The sequence below is a fragment of the Rhinoderma darwinii genome, chromosome 7, assembly GCF_050947455.1.
Source record: "Rhinoderma darwinii isolate aRhiDar2 chromosome 7, aRhiDar2.hap1, whole genome shotgun sequence".
NCBI lineage: Eukaryota > Metazoa > Chordata > Amphibia > Anura > Rhinodermatidae > Rhinoderma > Rhinoderma darwinii.
This window is the reverse complement of record NC_134693.1, coordinates 31,234,177-31,250,075: the sequence shown is the minus strand read 5'-3', so window position 1 is coordinate 31,250,075 and position 15,899 is coordinate 31,234,177. Positions and strand designations below refer to the sequence as shown.

Below are 15,899 nucleotides of genomic sequence, written 5' to 3'. Positions count from 1 at the left end.
TTGTAAACACACATCGTGTCCTGGCCGGAGGTGATGTCTATTTACTCTCAAGGCACTACAGTAACGTTAATGTGTGAGTAAGTGACAGATCACTACGTGCTGAGTACATGAATGGGGAGAAGTGAATGACGCTGATTGGTCACTAATTGGTCAGCGTCATACACTTCTCTTTACAACGCCCACTTGGTCAAAAAGTAAAAACACGCTCAGTTGTCTATTAAGAAAATCATTAGCATAAATCTAAAAAAGGTCATTACTCCGTCAAAATTGATAGTTTTTCAAAATAAAAACCACTGCTGTGATCTACATTACAGCGCCGATCACATTATGTAAGAGATAGGGCATTTATAATGTGGTGACAGAGCCTCTATCCTATCACCCTTTGCTTTGCGGTTGAATGTACTCTAATGTTTCCTGTAAGAGGCTATTTTGGGCCAGAGAAAAACAGGATGTCCCAAATAAATGTCTGCCACCATAATAACTATTAAATATTTCCAGATCTGAAAACCTTTACGAAGAAAAATTGAAAATGAAATTTACATTTAAGGGCTATGTAAATGTTTGAAAGTGTTTTGTTTTGGTTTTGACTAGAAATATGTATTAGTATGTGTTAATAAACTTTGTAAATACATTTTATTAAAAATGCTTTTTAAGATACAACTGCACTGTATTCTCTATTCAGAGCAGCTGTATCGTTCGCTGTTCACTAAATCTGTCAGTCCCGCGGCCTGACGGGTTCAGTGACAGCGGGTCCTGCGTGTCTGACACGCAGGATCCACCTGTAAACTGTTACATCTAAGTTATGAACTTAGATGTGATAGATAACAGGTGGATCCTGCGTGTCAGAGACGCAGGACCCGCTGTCACTGAACCCGTCAGGTCCGCGGGACTGATGGATTTAGTGAACAGCGAACGATACAGCTGCTCTGAATAGAGAATACAGAGCAGCTGTATCTTAAAAGGTAAAAATTATTTTTAATAATTTGTATTTACAAAGTTTATTAGTACACACTAATACACCTTTATATATATATATATATATATATATATATATATATAATTTTTTATTTTTTAAAAAAAAACACTAACAAACATTTAGATAGCCTTTAAAGGTTTTTGGGGATTTCCAATTTATTCCCTATTTTTAGGACAGACCATCAATGTATGATTCGTCAGGGTCTAACCCTTGAGACATTCACCAATAATCAGAATGAAGGAACCGCGGTTCTCCCTGGAGCATTGCAGCCGCTTCATTATTTATCCAGGCACAGCGATGTTCCTATGAGTGTGGCTTTGCCTGGTACTGCAGCTCAGTCCTGTTCACTTGAATAGTCAAGACGAGTGTGTGGCTGTGCCTGGATAAACAATTAAGGTGCTGCAGCCAACACCCCACCAACCGTATAATAATAAGACATCGATTAAAAATCCTAGAATACCCCATCAAGCTTTCATACAAAAAGGGAGAGGTCAAGTGACCAAACCACTAGTTCTTTTTCCAAGACAACCACTTTGAAGGTGACCAAATTCGATAAACTATGGAGCAAAGCCACCTGCTCTGGCAAGTCCTGCTCATATACAGACTGAACTTTCCCACCGTCCCTGATGGAAATGTATTGATTCAAATCAAATATTAATTCATGTTAAGTAGGCCACTAAATAGAGTCTTCCAGAAACCAGCGTGCATGGAAGACTTACACTTGGGAATGGTATATGTATTACCTGCTCTTTGTGGAGCTCACATGAGCCATCGGATGGTTGATGTCATCTTTAACCACAAGGATGTTGTTCTGTAAGGGAAGGACCAGTTTTAGTATGTTAAAAGTCTAAGAAGTTATGTGATGTATATTCTCCATAATATATGCAGCCATTACAGCTGCCATGTGGATAACGGAGATGGGGCATCAGCTCAGGTTAGTGCCATTTCTCTCCTTTTTGGGTGGTTTAACCCTGTTGCTCTCCACAGGCACTGCAATATTAGGAGGTGCAGCTGGGTGAAGGGTCACACCAACCCTTTCCTATAAGAAATTGGAATGGAGACGTGTAGCGCAAATGTTAAGTCTTCCTGCTTCATATATATAAGTTGTGCTGAATTTCTTTGAAATATGAGGCTTTGTTTTTTTTCTTCTTCTGGAAGAATACAGCAAAGAAGCAAATAACAATAATTTACAGATCATCTCATCATTTATATTCCCTGAAACTGTCAAAGCGACGTGGCCCATGGTTTAGCACAATGTCTCAATTTTCAAAAATTCCTTTATTGTAATGAATAAAATAACATATTTGTTGTTGCTAAGTGAAACATTTGGTTTATCAATGAGTAAAAGATTATAGATAAGAGTAGAACACACCTTGTATTTACGGAGAACGGATGAGTGATTCATGATTTGCTCAGTGTCTGTACCATCACGTGGCACAACTACAATGCCAAAATCTCCGACAATCACCTCCATCTACAGGGAAATATAGGTACACAGTACATCAAGGAACAAAGAAATCCAGACATCAAGTCATTATCCAGTCACCCATAACACAAAACTCAACACGTCAGTCATACAAGGAAGGAGAATGAAAGTAGGGGCTCTAGACAACATAAGGAACAATACTCACATCTGACTCATTCCAGAGGCCAGGGATACAAAATGACTCAAGCAGGTCACTACCACACAGGAGCAAGATCCGCAGCTCTGGGTAGGAAGGACAGCAAGTGTATGAGTGAGAAGACCAACTTCAACAGTATCATAGAGAGAGTGCCACCTCAACACTACCAGCCCCACAATACTGTCTGCTACTGGCACTTACCTATTTCTTCATACCTCATAACTGTGCCCAAGTTTGCATTTTCATCTGTCAAATAAAATTACAAAACCAGTTAAGGAAAGTCACATATGACCAGATGCATTGCCCTTCATCTACAGACTCATGTCTTCATATTTGTAAGTTAACAAAGGGAGAGTGTTCCTCTTTAATGGTTAGAATCAAGGGTTAACAGAGTTACCAAGCAGTGCCTTTAAGGGAATGTTTGCCCTGGATCGCCATTTTTCTAATACAGATCGAATAATCTCCTGCATAGACATAGATTTAAAAGATAACATTCTGACTGCCTGCAGTCACCACTAGAGGGAGCTTCAGGGCTCACAGCATATTGTTTTACATTGAACTCAATAATAAGTCAGTATGCAGTAAGTTCTTATACTCCCTCTAGTGACGGCTGCAGGTAGGTAAAATGTTAACTTTTAAATCTATGTCTATGCAGGAGTTTTTGAACTAAATAAAATATATGTAAAGTCTAACTAAACGTTTAAAAAACTTTTGACGTGTCATAGTGACATGTCAGAAGTTTTGTCCGGTGGTGTCCGAGGACTGAGACCCTACCGATTGCTAATATGCGGCAGCAGAAGCCCTCAGGTGAGCGCTGTGCCGCTTAATTTATGATCGGCTGTCCTCCGAAAGCTGAGCAAGCGGTGTACGGACTCATAGACTTTCTATTGAGCCCGTACACCTTCGTTTTAGCGATTGGTGGGGGTCTAAGTGATCAGAACCCCACTAATCAAAACTTGACACTATGACATGTCAAAAGTTTTTTAAAAGTTTAGTTACCCTTTAAGCTGAAGGGGCCAACTGCCTGTTCTTGCCCTATGCAGATGACATGGTGGAGTAGTGGATCCTTTGACTGAAGTTTTTAGTGGAGCAAATTTCTTTTAACACTCAGGCAGTTAATCAGAATAGTGTTTTAAGTGATCCAGCTGCCCCGAGAATACTGTCATCACAAATCTCTGTGTTTCCAGGCCAGATTAAGTCTAGTCCTGGTTAGAGAAACAAGACGGCATATTTAGCTTCCATACCCACCTATTAGGTTGAATATAGTGGCAAGTATTAAAAATTATGTAATGTCTTGTGTTAAAGAGGCATCAGCGCGCAAAAAAATTGCAACAGACTCTAAAGCTACAGCATTGGCGGCTGCAGGAGTAATGAGGTATTACATGGTGCACACTAAAATCAACGGGCAACAATGTAGTACACACCAAAGTTGGAGCCACTATCCCGCACTGATTAATAGAGGGGTGTCCCAAACAGGTGACGCCCCCTTTTTGATGTCCATATACCCTAACAAGGAATATAGACAGGAGCTGTCCAAATAGGACGATCACTTTACTAAAACAAGACACCAAGGGACATCAATCACTACTTTACCTCACATATTTCCAGTTTTTAGAACCTCCAGAAACATTTGCATACATGTGTGTGAATTGTGTAAGCAACTCTCTTTATAAACTTTAACTAATATTTATATAAGACACATTTTATATAAAAAGTTAGTTGTTTTCTTGAAAACCTTTCACTAAAACTCTAGTATATGCTCCTCTTTATTGCAGTATAGTTTAGTTAAATATTTTGGACTGCAGCAATCCCATTGGGAGGACAATACAAGAACACAATCTTGTAAAATCATTTTAAATGTTTTATACCCTGGCTTGTAATAAAGCAGCTATAGTGACCTCTGCAGGACACAGAAGACACAGCACTGGTTTGGGGTTGTCTGAGATAAATAAAAGTAAATGCAGAAAGTGTTATAAAATAAAAAAAGTTATTTTTATGTGTTAAATCCCCCGTTGTTTCTGCTTCGATGCTCCGGTGGTCTTCACCATTCCTGCATCGATGACGTCGCATACATCATTCACCTGACCGCTGCTGCCTATCACTGGCCTCAGCGGTGATGCTTGCACGTAGAGCACGAGACTAATGAATGATAAATGTGAAAACTGTGACTGATGTACGTGACGTCATCGCTGTTTCAGTGGGGGATTTAACAGTCTAGTAACCTTAAAAATCTCGGACAACCCTTTTAAGTATTTACACTGTATATACATAAAGTGTCTCAAACTTACCCACAAATGTAACACGCTGCAGATTGGGACGGACACAGCACATACGACTCAGTCCTTCTCCAACTTTTCCCAAAATCCTCACTAACAGAAGTCAATGGAAATTACCCAATTACAGATGGTTGTGTTAATAAAATGAAAATACATATACTTTAAGAATTCACACTTGCCCTTTTGCCATGGTTTTTTATTATATACATATATATTTATTTTATTAACTTCAATCCATAGGATCAATGGGCTTGTTGACGGCTTCCAGGTATGAACAGATTTTATTTGTATACTTCACAGGACAACAGGTTAATTAACAGTTACTTATTTTCACTAAAATATCTAAGTTAGGATAATGATTAAACAGGATCTGTGACAAATTTATTTATTCCCTATCTCCTATCTAATCTAATAGGCGCTATGATGCTGATAACTACAGCGTAATTTTTTCTCAAAAACTTTTATTATTTGCAAAGTTATGAGCTTTTTTCTAAATATGCTAATTTGGCTATACTTGCCAAATGGGAGGTGACTCCTTCTTTTCACTCTGGACGGTGTAATGTTTTCTGTATGACGCTGTACAATCAGCGTCATATAGTTCTCTTCCCAGCCCTGCATGATCATATAGTACACAGCTTCCATTACCGACTGTGTTTTCTACTGGTGATACCTCCGGCGATCCTGGTGCCATATGAAAGATTGTAATCTCATCTTTCATATGCCATCAGAACCATTGTTCTAGGTGGTCCACAGCCAGAGATATGGCTATTTGAAGTGATGCCCCTTCCCTCCAGCCTCAGGCTCTCACACTGTGTAAAGCAGCTTCATGCTAATAGGACAGCGTCAGAGGCTCCACCTCAGGAGAATCGCTGGTGATGACGCCCACTTGTCAAGTATAGCCTAATTTGCATATTTAGCAAAAAGCTCATAACTTCTAAAATAATAAACTTTCTGGGACAAAATTTTCACTAGCATTATCAGTGTGACAGCGCCTATTAGCTAGGAGATAGGGCATTACTAAACTAGTGACAGAGCCTCTTTAAAAGCTATGAAAACCTATGAAAGGGATTGAGGTTTTTTTAATAAAAAGGTCAGTCAGTGTGATTAGTGCAACTTTATAAATAGTTTTTATTAAAAGTTTGTTATACTTTTTGAGATACAGCTGCTCTGTATTCTCTATACAGAGCAGCTGTATAGTTTGCTAAATCCTGCTCCTGTTAGGTCCGCGGGACTGACAGGTTCAACTAAAGCGGGTCCTGCATGTCTCTGACACGCAGGATCCACCTGTTATCCATCACATCTAAGTTCAGAGACACGCAGGACCAGCTGACACTGAACCCGTCAGGTCCACGGGACTGACAGATTCAGGTCTTAGCGAAATATACAGCTTCTCTGTATAGAGAATACAAAGCAGCTGTATCTCAAAAAGTACAATTCATTTTTAGTAAAAACTATTTATAAAGTTGCACCAATCACACCGACTGACATTTTCATTAAAAAAAAATCCCTTTAAAAAGGTGTACATAGGCTTTAAGTGTACCCAACCCTTTCTTATTTCTTCCAAATTTTCCATCTTTTGGAAGGACAATCCCTAGATAATAAACTATTAAGGAATATGGGCATTAATGAAAATATAGATCTTTGACACAAGTTTGACTATCAAAAATGTTGGGAGGTACGTTTCCTATGGCAAGATCTGTTTGAAGGTCTCAGACAACCAGTTGACAAAAGCGTTCTTGTTTTCACAAGGTTGCTGCGTATTCTGTAGGTTGAAAATAGTATCTGAAGACCTGCCCACAATCGAGTCCCCAGGAGAATGAACACGAGTTGTGGTTGAGACTCCAGGGAAAGTCTCATGGATGTCGATCATGAACACACTTGCCTGCAGTCGGCTTGGTGGTGAGATTGTTGTTTTGATAGACGGGCTGTGTCGGCTGGTTCAGGGTTTGGTTAATCACTGGTGTGACAGACGGTGTGTTCACATTAGACAGAATGCAGCCAGTTACTCTCTAGAAAGGAATAATGGGTCAATTGTTATTATTAGTAGCAAAAATAGTATTTTTAAGAATACTATATCACTATTTTATTTTTTGCATATACCGCATCAGTGAAGGTTTCTTACTAGAGTACAATAAAGTCAAGAAATATTATCCTTGTACAATGTCATCATACCTAGTGCGTAGGACACAATGTACAGATGCGCTCTTATAGTCATCCAGTCTGCCCCCCATACATCATCACAGAACATTACTTGTCTCACCTTCATGAGGTCTCGATGATGCTCCAAAACACTGCAGGTGGTCTGCCAAGTATCCTGGTAGCACTCCCATGGGTCTACCCTGCAGAAAGGAAAATTTTATACTAGTAACAACACAGGGAGGCAAAAAGTAAGAATGACTTTATTGAAGCTCTGAATATAGACTCGGTTTCTTAATAACCTTGCACAACTGTCTAGTGTTATATATCTTTATCTTTACCTCCAATCGTTGAGATTTCTGCTTTCTTGGGTAACATTTGACCCTCTTAGAAGTCTCCATTGTGCATTTCCAATCTACTCTACATATTACCTCTGAAGATAGCATTTCAACCAGAGGTAAAGATAAACTATACTATCTCAAAGCTGCTGTAAGTTAGTCCGGTATAAGCAATATTGAACAGAGGTTCCTTGGGCACAACAGAGAAAATTATTCTGATGTCCACCCGCCATCTATATAGAACATGTGCATGGCCACTTTCAAACTTTTTTTGTTATCATTGCACACAAAGGACATATCATCAATAGGATCTACTAAGTTATTTGTGAATCACTACATAAAAAATAGACCCTAGTGGCAAGTGGCTCCACAGTCATCTCCAAATGGGGTTGTCTTCTGCTGGAACTTTAGGGCCCATTATTGTTGTTTCAGAGCCTGGCCCCACCAGTGGAACCCCTGGTATTCTGTTGTGCTAGTCCATCCCTGGGTACAGAGGTTTTGTTATTATAGCTGATAGTAATCCGCTATCATGTGTTATTGATACATAGTTACATAGTTAGTACGGTTGAAAAAAGACACATGTCCATCAAGTCCAACCAAGGGATGGGAAAAGGGAAGGTAAAAATTTCTACACTTTGACATAGAAGCTGATATTATTTCGTTCTAGGAAATTATCTAAGCCTTTTTTAAAGCCATCTACTCTCCCTGCTGTGACAGCTCCTGCGGTGACTATTCCATAAATTCACCGTTCTCACAGTAAAGAAGGATTGTCGCCTCTGCAGATTGAACCTTTTTTTCTCCAGACGGAGGGAGTGCCCCCTTGTCTTTTGAGGGGGTTTTACATGGAACAGGATTTCACCATATATTTTGTATGTGCCATTCATATATTTATATAAGTTAATCATGTCCCGCCTTAGTCGTCTCTTTTTAAGACTAAAGAGGTTTAATTCTATTAATCTTTCCTCATAACTTAGATTCTCCATGCCCCTTATTAGCTTCGTTGCTCTTCTTTGTATTTTTTCCAACTTCAGGGCATCCTTTCTGTGAACTGATACCATGCCCCTTAAGCCATATCTTACCGAATCCAATCAGAGTTCTGCACAGCCAACTGGCACATAGTCAGACGATGCCGACTTGAGACCAGACCCTAAAGAAGAAACAGAAGAAGACAAGTCATGTTCATGAAAAACGTAAACATTAGCAAGACCACCGATGATGCATTCTATTACAAGGAAAGACAAAGAAATCAGCACAAGAAACATTTTACGCCCAGAGACCCATTGGACATGCTGCATTTTAATTAAAAGAAAAACAAATGATGATACTAAATACATATGAATTCTTGACAATTATATATCCCATTGGTAAAATTATATTTCTTCAAAACCGATCGTTTGATAAAGTGAACACACATGATTATAGCAGCTTGCTCATAAAAATACGGTACTATCCCTCTGGAGTTTATGGCTGGTAATTGAATTTACTTTGGAAGTATTACAAAGATCCCTGTCAGCTAAACAGTCCAAAAACAAAAAGGTGAGAATGTTAATTTGAGCAAGACTTTACCAACACGTGAGATAAATGTCAGCCGAACCCACCGATTTTGTCAGGATCAGCTGACAAACTAAGGTGTATGGAGCCATCCGACTTCTACTTTGTTCCCACTGGAGGGAATCGAAATAAACATGCACAAGAGTTGAGCATGCCTGTTTAAGGTGGAGTCGGGAGAAAAAGTCGCCGAGCAAACATTTGGTGAACAGCCAGCTCATGTGTATGCCCATCTTATGGCTTCTTTTTAAACAATTTCCTGCATTGACTCTTTAGAAATTAGTCCAGATTCAGTACAGATGTCAAACTTAGCAAATAAATTCGACCAACTGCAGAAAATTTTACCCCATCTTCCAGTGAAGGCCCATGGAAACCTCAACACTTTTTTGGGAGAGAAAGGAGACAGAAAATATGCTTATAAACTTATAGTCCACACTCACAGTGCAGAAGAAAAACTAATGTTAGCCAAGGTGGTGCAGGTGGCACCTTGCCCTAATAAAGCCAGAAAATGGCGGAGCCGAGGATAAACTCTTTGTGATGTCTATAGGCCATGAATACAAATTGGAGAAAGGAACTGCAGCACTCAAAACACGAAAGTTTATTTTATTCACCCAGCATAAAAACACTTGCAGCGTTTCAACCCAACATGGGTCTTTATGCTTAATAAAGACCCATGTTGGGTTGAAACGTTGCAAGTGTTTTTATGCTTGGTGAATAAAATACACTTTCGTTGGAGTGCTGAAGTTCCTTTCACCAATTTGTATACATTTGCTTCCCATGGACCGGGGACTCTTTTTGCTCGTGCACCATCCATGATTGGGGAGTTGTCCTTTCCTGCTGATGAAAATCGACCTGGTTGTGCTGCTGATCTCCTACATATCTATAGACCATGAATAGTCATTTGATAAAAATGAATGCAAAATATTTTGGCAGGATTATAGTGTTCATTTTTAATCAGGGGTGGTGGAGGCCCTCTCAGTGTGCCACTATGACGATTCCAAAAATGACAGAGGGTCAAAGGTAAACCAAATTGTGGTGCGGAGGGAAGAATGTGGATGAGTGATGTGGGTCTTTAATAATTTGAGGGTATAAAACTACAGACAAACCTATAGGAGAAAGAGATGATAACTGAAAATAGCTGAGGAGGAGGAAAGACAGAGCATCAAAAATGAACGATAATCAATGTGAAGCTCTGTGCACAGAAGATATCAAGCTGAAAGTTTGGAGGACATTAAAAAGAGCTAAAAGCATGAAGGGAGAAGAGGGGGGGGGGTAGCCTGGCTGGCTTAAGAGTGAGGAACAGTAATGGAAGCTGAAGGCAGAGAGAGAGAAGAATGATAGGTCGGCACCAAAAATAACAAACGCTAGATAAGAATCATCTGAAAATGGAAAAGCATAAGAAGCATACAAGACAATATAAAAGAATCTTTGAATATTCGCTTAGGAGATGAAATTCAATGTGCTAATAATTGATATAATTCTCACGTATTCTATATACTATAGTCACTCATGTGTACATAAAGAATTACAGTTTTTTACACATCGTATCGCTACAGTTTAATAGCATCAAAGGAAAAAACTGTAAAAAACAGGGTTCAGGATTTCCTGCTGTGATGAAATACGGCTGATCAAACCACTTGGATTGAAATACAGCATGTCAGTACTGTCTGGTAGTTTATAACGGATGCACTTCCATATATCATCTTAGTATATTAAGTATATACCCAGTGTAAAAATGATCATTATTAATGTGTAATATAACTTTAAATAAGTTAAAGGTATACACCACTCATACGCTGTGTAAAAGCTTGTGCAGGGCCTGAGGGGGCGGTGCACGACACAAGTATTCTCTCTTTGCTGTTCTTTGAATACCTGTATCATGCATCTCCCTCAGGGCCTTCACTAGGTATAACACAGCATATAAATTTTTCCTGGGGTGTTCTTTTCTTGCCTCAAAAAACAACAATTGTGACCCTGGGTAGTCAGCAGGTACAATAAATATGATCAATAGGAGGGATGCCTGCAGGCAAACAGAACCCTTTTTCCTGACCACCCGTTAATAGTAAAGAATAAATTACAAATTTTTATTAAGCTACGTATAGCAAACAAACAGACCACATATATATTGGTTTAAAACTGTCACTGCCTAGAGCTGAAGTAGAGGTAATTCACTGAAGAGATCAGCAAGTGTTGAAACAGACGAGAGTAAGTGCTGGCCGACACACAAGGGGTCAGTTACAGCCAGTAAATACCATGTAACTAGTCGCAAGGTAAATTCAGCTAAGGCAGGAATTAAAATAAACAGAGCCCCCCCCCCGACATGTTTCGCTAACTAGTAGCGTCCTCAGGGGTACACGGGGCTAATGGCGACGCGGCGAGAGAACTGATCCTCTTATGGGAATGTAAGATGACGTGGGTGGGGGGCGGGTATGAAGACAGGCCGCCAATAGAATGGGACAAGACGCAGCAGCCATCAGAGGCGGCGATCCAACCAATGGGGATCGCTGTAGCTGGAGACCAATGGGAGGCAGCGGGCCGCGCAGGCGCACTGTCGGTACGGCCAGAATAGCTCAGAGGAGAGGCGCATGCGCAGTGACAGATAGCAGGGACTTAGAAAAATAATGAAAAAAACAGAATATGACAGGTCGGCGCACGCGCCGTAGCTGTTAATTAGAACTTAGTGCAGACGCACTGTCGATTCGGCCTGGTCAGTCCAGAGAGGGAGGCCATGCGCAGTAGCACATAGCAGAAACTTAGAAAAGTAGTAAAAAGAACAGAAATATGACAGGTCGGCGGGGACGCCGTAGCTGTCAGTTAAGACTTAGTGCAGGGAACAGTGATGTCCTCCGTTATAGTGTAGTAGCAGGCGCACGATCATAACTGCCAAGACAGTCCAGGTCAGCGCAATTGTGCAACAAATAAGGAAAAGGACCAAGAAAATATACTGATCGAACAGGATATTAAAAATAATAATAATAATAATAATAAATAAAAATAATAAATAATAAAAAATAATAAATATCACAGATGCCCCTCTGGGCTAAAGACAATAGTAACAACTACCCCCCATTTTATGGTATCCCAGTATGTATCTATGAAGATGCGATTGTCAATGAAAAGCGCACCCAAACTCCCATCCAAATAAGTACAGTCATAGTATAATAATAAATATTAAATATGTGAATAAAGGGATTGCAGTGAGTATAAAGCAATACATACATAATACCAGTCGCACACTATAAAACATATATGGTCATAAATGATAAATAAATAAATAAAGTAAAGTAAGCCATAATATATCAAAATAGAGCCGCTCTATTAGGAGAAGCTATGATACGCATAAATGAGGCGATTTATATAGACCAAAAACCAACTAATTGTAGTACAGACCATACGAACAATGAAGATATCAACACCAAACGTAAAGGGAAATGGCAGACGAGTCAAAGAAAGGCACTATAAGTGAAACCCTCATTGAGTCCCTGAGGGGTCATAGTGCCAAGACGGTGGATCCAACGCGCCTCCTCCTGTAGGAGTTTGCGGTCTAAGTTGCCAGCCCTGGGTCCCAATTTTAGTTGTTCAATGCCCCAAAATTGGAGTGACTTGGGGTTATTGGGGTGAAATCTGTGCATATGCCTAGAGAGAGTAGTATCCTCCTTAAGGTTGATGGTACTGAGGTGTCTAGACACTCTCCTCCTCAGTTCCTGCAAGGTCTTGCCGACATATAACTTAGGGCAAGGACACTTGGCTACATAAATGATCCCACTGCTTTGGCAATTCAAAAACTGCTTAATATGATATAGTCTATCATCAAAGGGGTTAGTGAAACTCCTAACCCTAGGCATCAAGGGAAAAAAGGAGCACCTACCACAGGGATGGAAGCCGGTAACAGGTGATTTATATAGGGGATTAAGAATTAACATTACACCCAATTCTTATCGCGATAATACCGCCTTCACGAAGGGGTGGGAGGATCTCCTTACTGAGAGTTCCTTGCGGATGCTCCAATATCTGCTGGAGTTTGAAAAACTGAACTACAGTAAAACCGGTGCTCAACTTGAAAAAGAGATAGCGGACATACAGGTCTTTCAATCTTGTCCTGAATTTGGCGCCTCAGAGACTAAACTGCAGAAAAATATTGAGAAATTACAGGGGGAGATTAAGGAACGTAAACATCGTAAATATATCCGTGATCGGAGGGATTTCGATATAGGTCAAATTTATACGTATAAAACACGCTTTGTTCCTACCCCTAAACGGACCACTGTGTACACTGATTTTTCCGAGTCAGATACTTCGGGCACTGAGCTTTCTAGATCTACCAGTGACAGTCCCAGACTAGGTACCAAACGTAAGGTTAGGAACATTAGGCCTGGCTTTTCAAAAAGAACACCTACCCTATCGAAACAGCCCCTCACTGAACCCCTAAGCAGAAATAGACCATGTCCACCTGCTGTCTCCAATTCTTCATCCATCTTATCTATACCTGTTCCTACATATACCCAAAGTGCCACAAGCATGATGGGCAACTCTCAGTTACCTACCCCAAGTACGGTCCTGAATGGGGGCAGCGGCACCAATACCACCATGGGCACTTCTGCCACATTTCCTTTTTTAGGACCACTCAATATGCACTGGGGGCTCAAGTCATAACCCCAAGCATACCAGCTATCAATAGTGACAATATGCAGATATTTAATGTATCTTCACATAAATTAAATCCACATCAGGTGACCCTTTTGCAAAAGGGACTCTCATATACCCCTGCACCTCCTTTTGACGAATTCACATGGGCAAAGGATATTAACCTTTTCGCCAGAAAATTGGCCCTACATAAGCACTTTAAGGGGTCCATACAGGATGGAACTCGACAGGATCGTCAGGAACTAAATACCATGAGGGATCTTGAGAGTCTCCTTCATGAGAACCAATTTGGAGCTACTGAAGCGGTTGGCCCCTTTTCCTCGTTACGCCCCAAGTCCAAGCTTACCCCTCCCTTCTCCCAGTATGGACATATCGATGTCTTTGTTAAAATGGTCTGTAAAGACCTTAAGAAATTAAGAGGTGATAGATCTATGTCCTTTGGTAATCTTAGTAGTGATGAGAGGGTGGCGTTGGATGATTTATGTGGCAGTGCAGATTTGGTACTCAAACCCTCCGACAAAGGAGGTAACATTGTAGTTATGGACCGTGTGGACTATACAGACATGGTCCATAGGCTGCTAGGTGACCATACAACTTACGCTATCATCAAAAGCAACCCTACCACTAGTTACTTGTCAGAACTGTATGACCTTCTTACCGATGCCAAGAGGAATAACCTTATCACCTTGGACGAATTTAAACGTCTATATAATCCCACTCCCACTCTTGCAACCTTTTATGCCCTACCAAAGGTTCATAAAAATAAAAGCCCTATCCCTGGCAGACCTATAGTGTCGGGAAATGATAATCTCACACAGGGCATTAGTCTTTACGTGGACGAGATTTTGTCCCCTTTCGTTTCTGCTCTGTCGTCCCACCTCAGGGACACTAAGGACACCGTCACCAGGATCCAGGAGATCAATGTTACCCCCACTACCATGTTGGCGAGCATAGACGTGGAGTCATTATACACTAACATTCAGCACGACCTAGGTCTCACCGCAGTAAAATATTTTTTGAGCACGAAAGGCACTCAATTTCATCGACATAATGATTTTGTTCTGTCACTACTACGCTTTTTGCTCACTCATAATTTCTTCACTTTTGACGCCAAATATTATCATCAGATAAAAGGCACGGCCATGGGCACTGTTTGTGCACCTTCTTACGCCAACCTTTTCCTGGGTTGGTGGGAAGACACCATTGTTTTTTCCGACGATCTACTTTTCTTTACGTCACATATCTCCTTCTGGGGAAGATATATTGATGACATTCTCATCCTGTGGGATGGGGATGTCAACACCTTTACTGACTTCATGTCTATGCTCAATAATAACTCTATTGGTATGAAATTCACATTTGATATAAATGATCGAGTGATCGACTTCCTTGACCTCAAGATCTCTCTGGACCCTGTTGGCGGTGTCCAAACCGATATATTCCGTAAAGCTACTGCCACCAATAGTTTCCTGCACTGGGATAGCCACCACCCCCCTGCCCTCAAGAGAGGGATACCTATCGGTCAATATCTACGAGCCAAACGCAACTGCTCCAATGAGTCATCATTTCAGAGAGAATGCGATGGTCTTTACCATAAATTCCTGGCACGGGGGTATCCCAAAAAGTGGCTTCATAGGGCTTATGCTAGGGCTAGGGCGTCTCATAGGTCTGATCTACTTTCTGATAGAAGTGCTGTACCCGCATTGCCATCAGCGTCCAACGCCATCCGCTGTATTGGCACCTTCGATGTATGCTCCTCCCAGGTTGTGGAGGTTCTCAAAAAACATTGGTCCATCCTCACTGCTGACCCTGACCTAATGGAGGTCATCCCTGCCAATCCTGCTATTACCTATCGTAGGGGTAAAAATCTACGTGACTTTTTGGTACATAGCCATTATTCTCCCACCTCTTCAAATACATCATCCACTTGGCTGAAATCACCTGTTACCGGCTTCCATCCCTGTGGTAGGTGCTCCTTTTGTCCCTTGATGCCTAGGGTTAGGAGTTTCACTAACCCCTTTGATGATAGACTATATCATATTAAGCAGTTTTTGAATTGCCAAAGCAGTGGGATCATTTATGTAGCCAAGTGTCCTTGCCCTAAGTTATATGTCGGCAAGACCTTGCAGGAACTGAGGAGGAGAGTGTCTAGACACCTCAGTACCATCAACCTTAAGGAGGATACTACTCTCTCTAGGCATATGCACAGATTTCACCCCAATAACCCCAAGTCACTCCAATTTTGGGGCATTGAACAACTAAAATTGGGACCCAGGGCTGGCAACTTAGACCGCAAACTCCTACAGGAGGAGGCGCGTTGGATCCACCGTCTTGGCACTATGACCCCTCAGGGACTCAA

General features: G+C 40.9%; 1 protein-coding gene across 1 annotated transcript in view; it reads right to left on the bottom strand.

The window, feature by feature from the left end:
• NMNAT2 (nicotinamide nucleotide adenylyltransferase 2) overlaps positions 1-15,899 on the bottom strand; it is a 44,207-nt gene that overhangs the window by 3,310 nt on the left and 24,998 nt on the right. Inside the window, exons 3-10 of the mRNA XM_075833123.1 lie at positions 8,428-8,495; positions 7,135-7,213; positions 6,753-6,883; positions 4,887-4,963; positions 2,800-2,844; positions 2,608-2,684; positions 2,349-2,450; positions 1,720-1,787 (exon numbers count right to left, since the gene is read on the bottom strand). Coding sequence (XP_075689238.1) covers positions 1,720-1,787; positions 2,349-2,450; positions 2,608-2,684; positions 2,800-2,844; positions 4,887-4,963; positions 6,753-6,883; positions 7,135-7,213; positions 8,428-8,495 — 647 coding nt within the window. The remainder of the gene's footprint in view (positions 1-1,719; positions 1,788-2,348; positions 2,451-2,607; positions 2,685-2,799; positions 2,845-4,886; positions 4,964-6,752; positions 6,884-7,134; positions 7,214-8,427; positions 8,496-15,899) is intronic.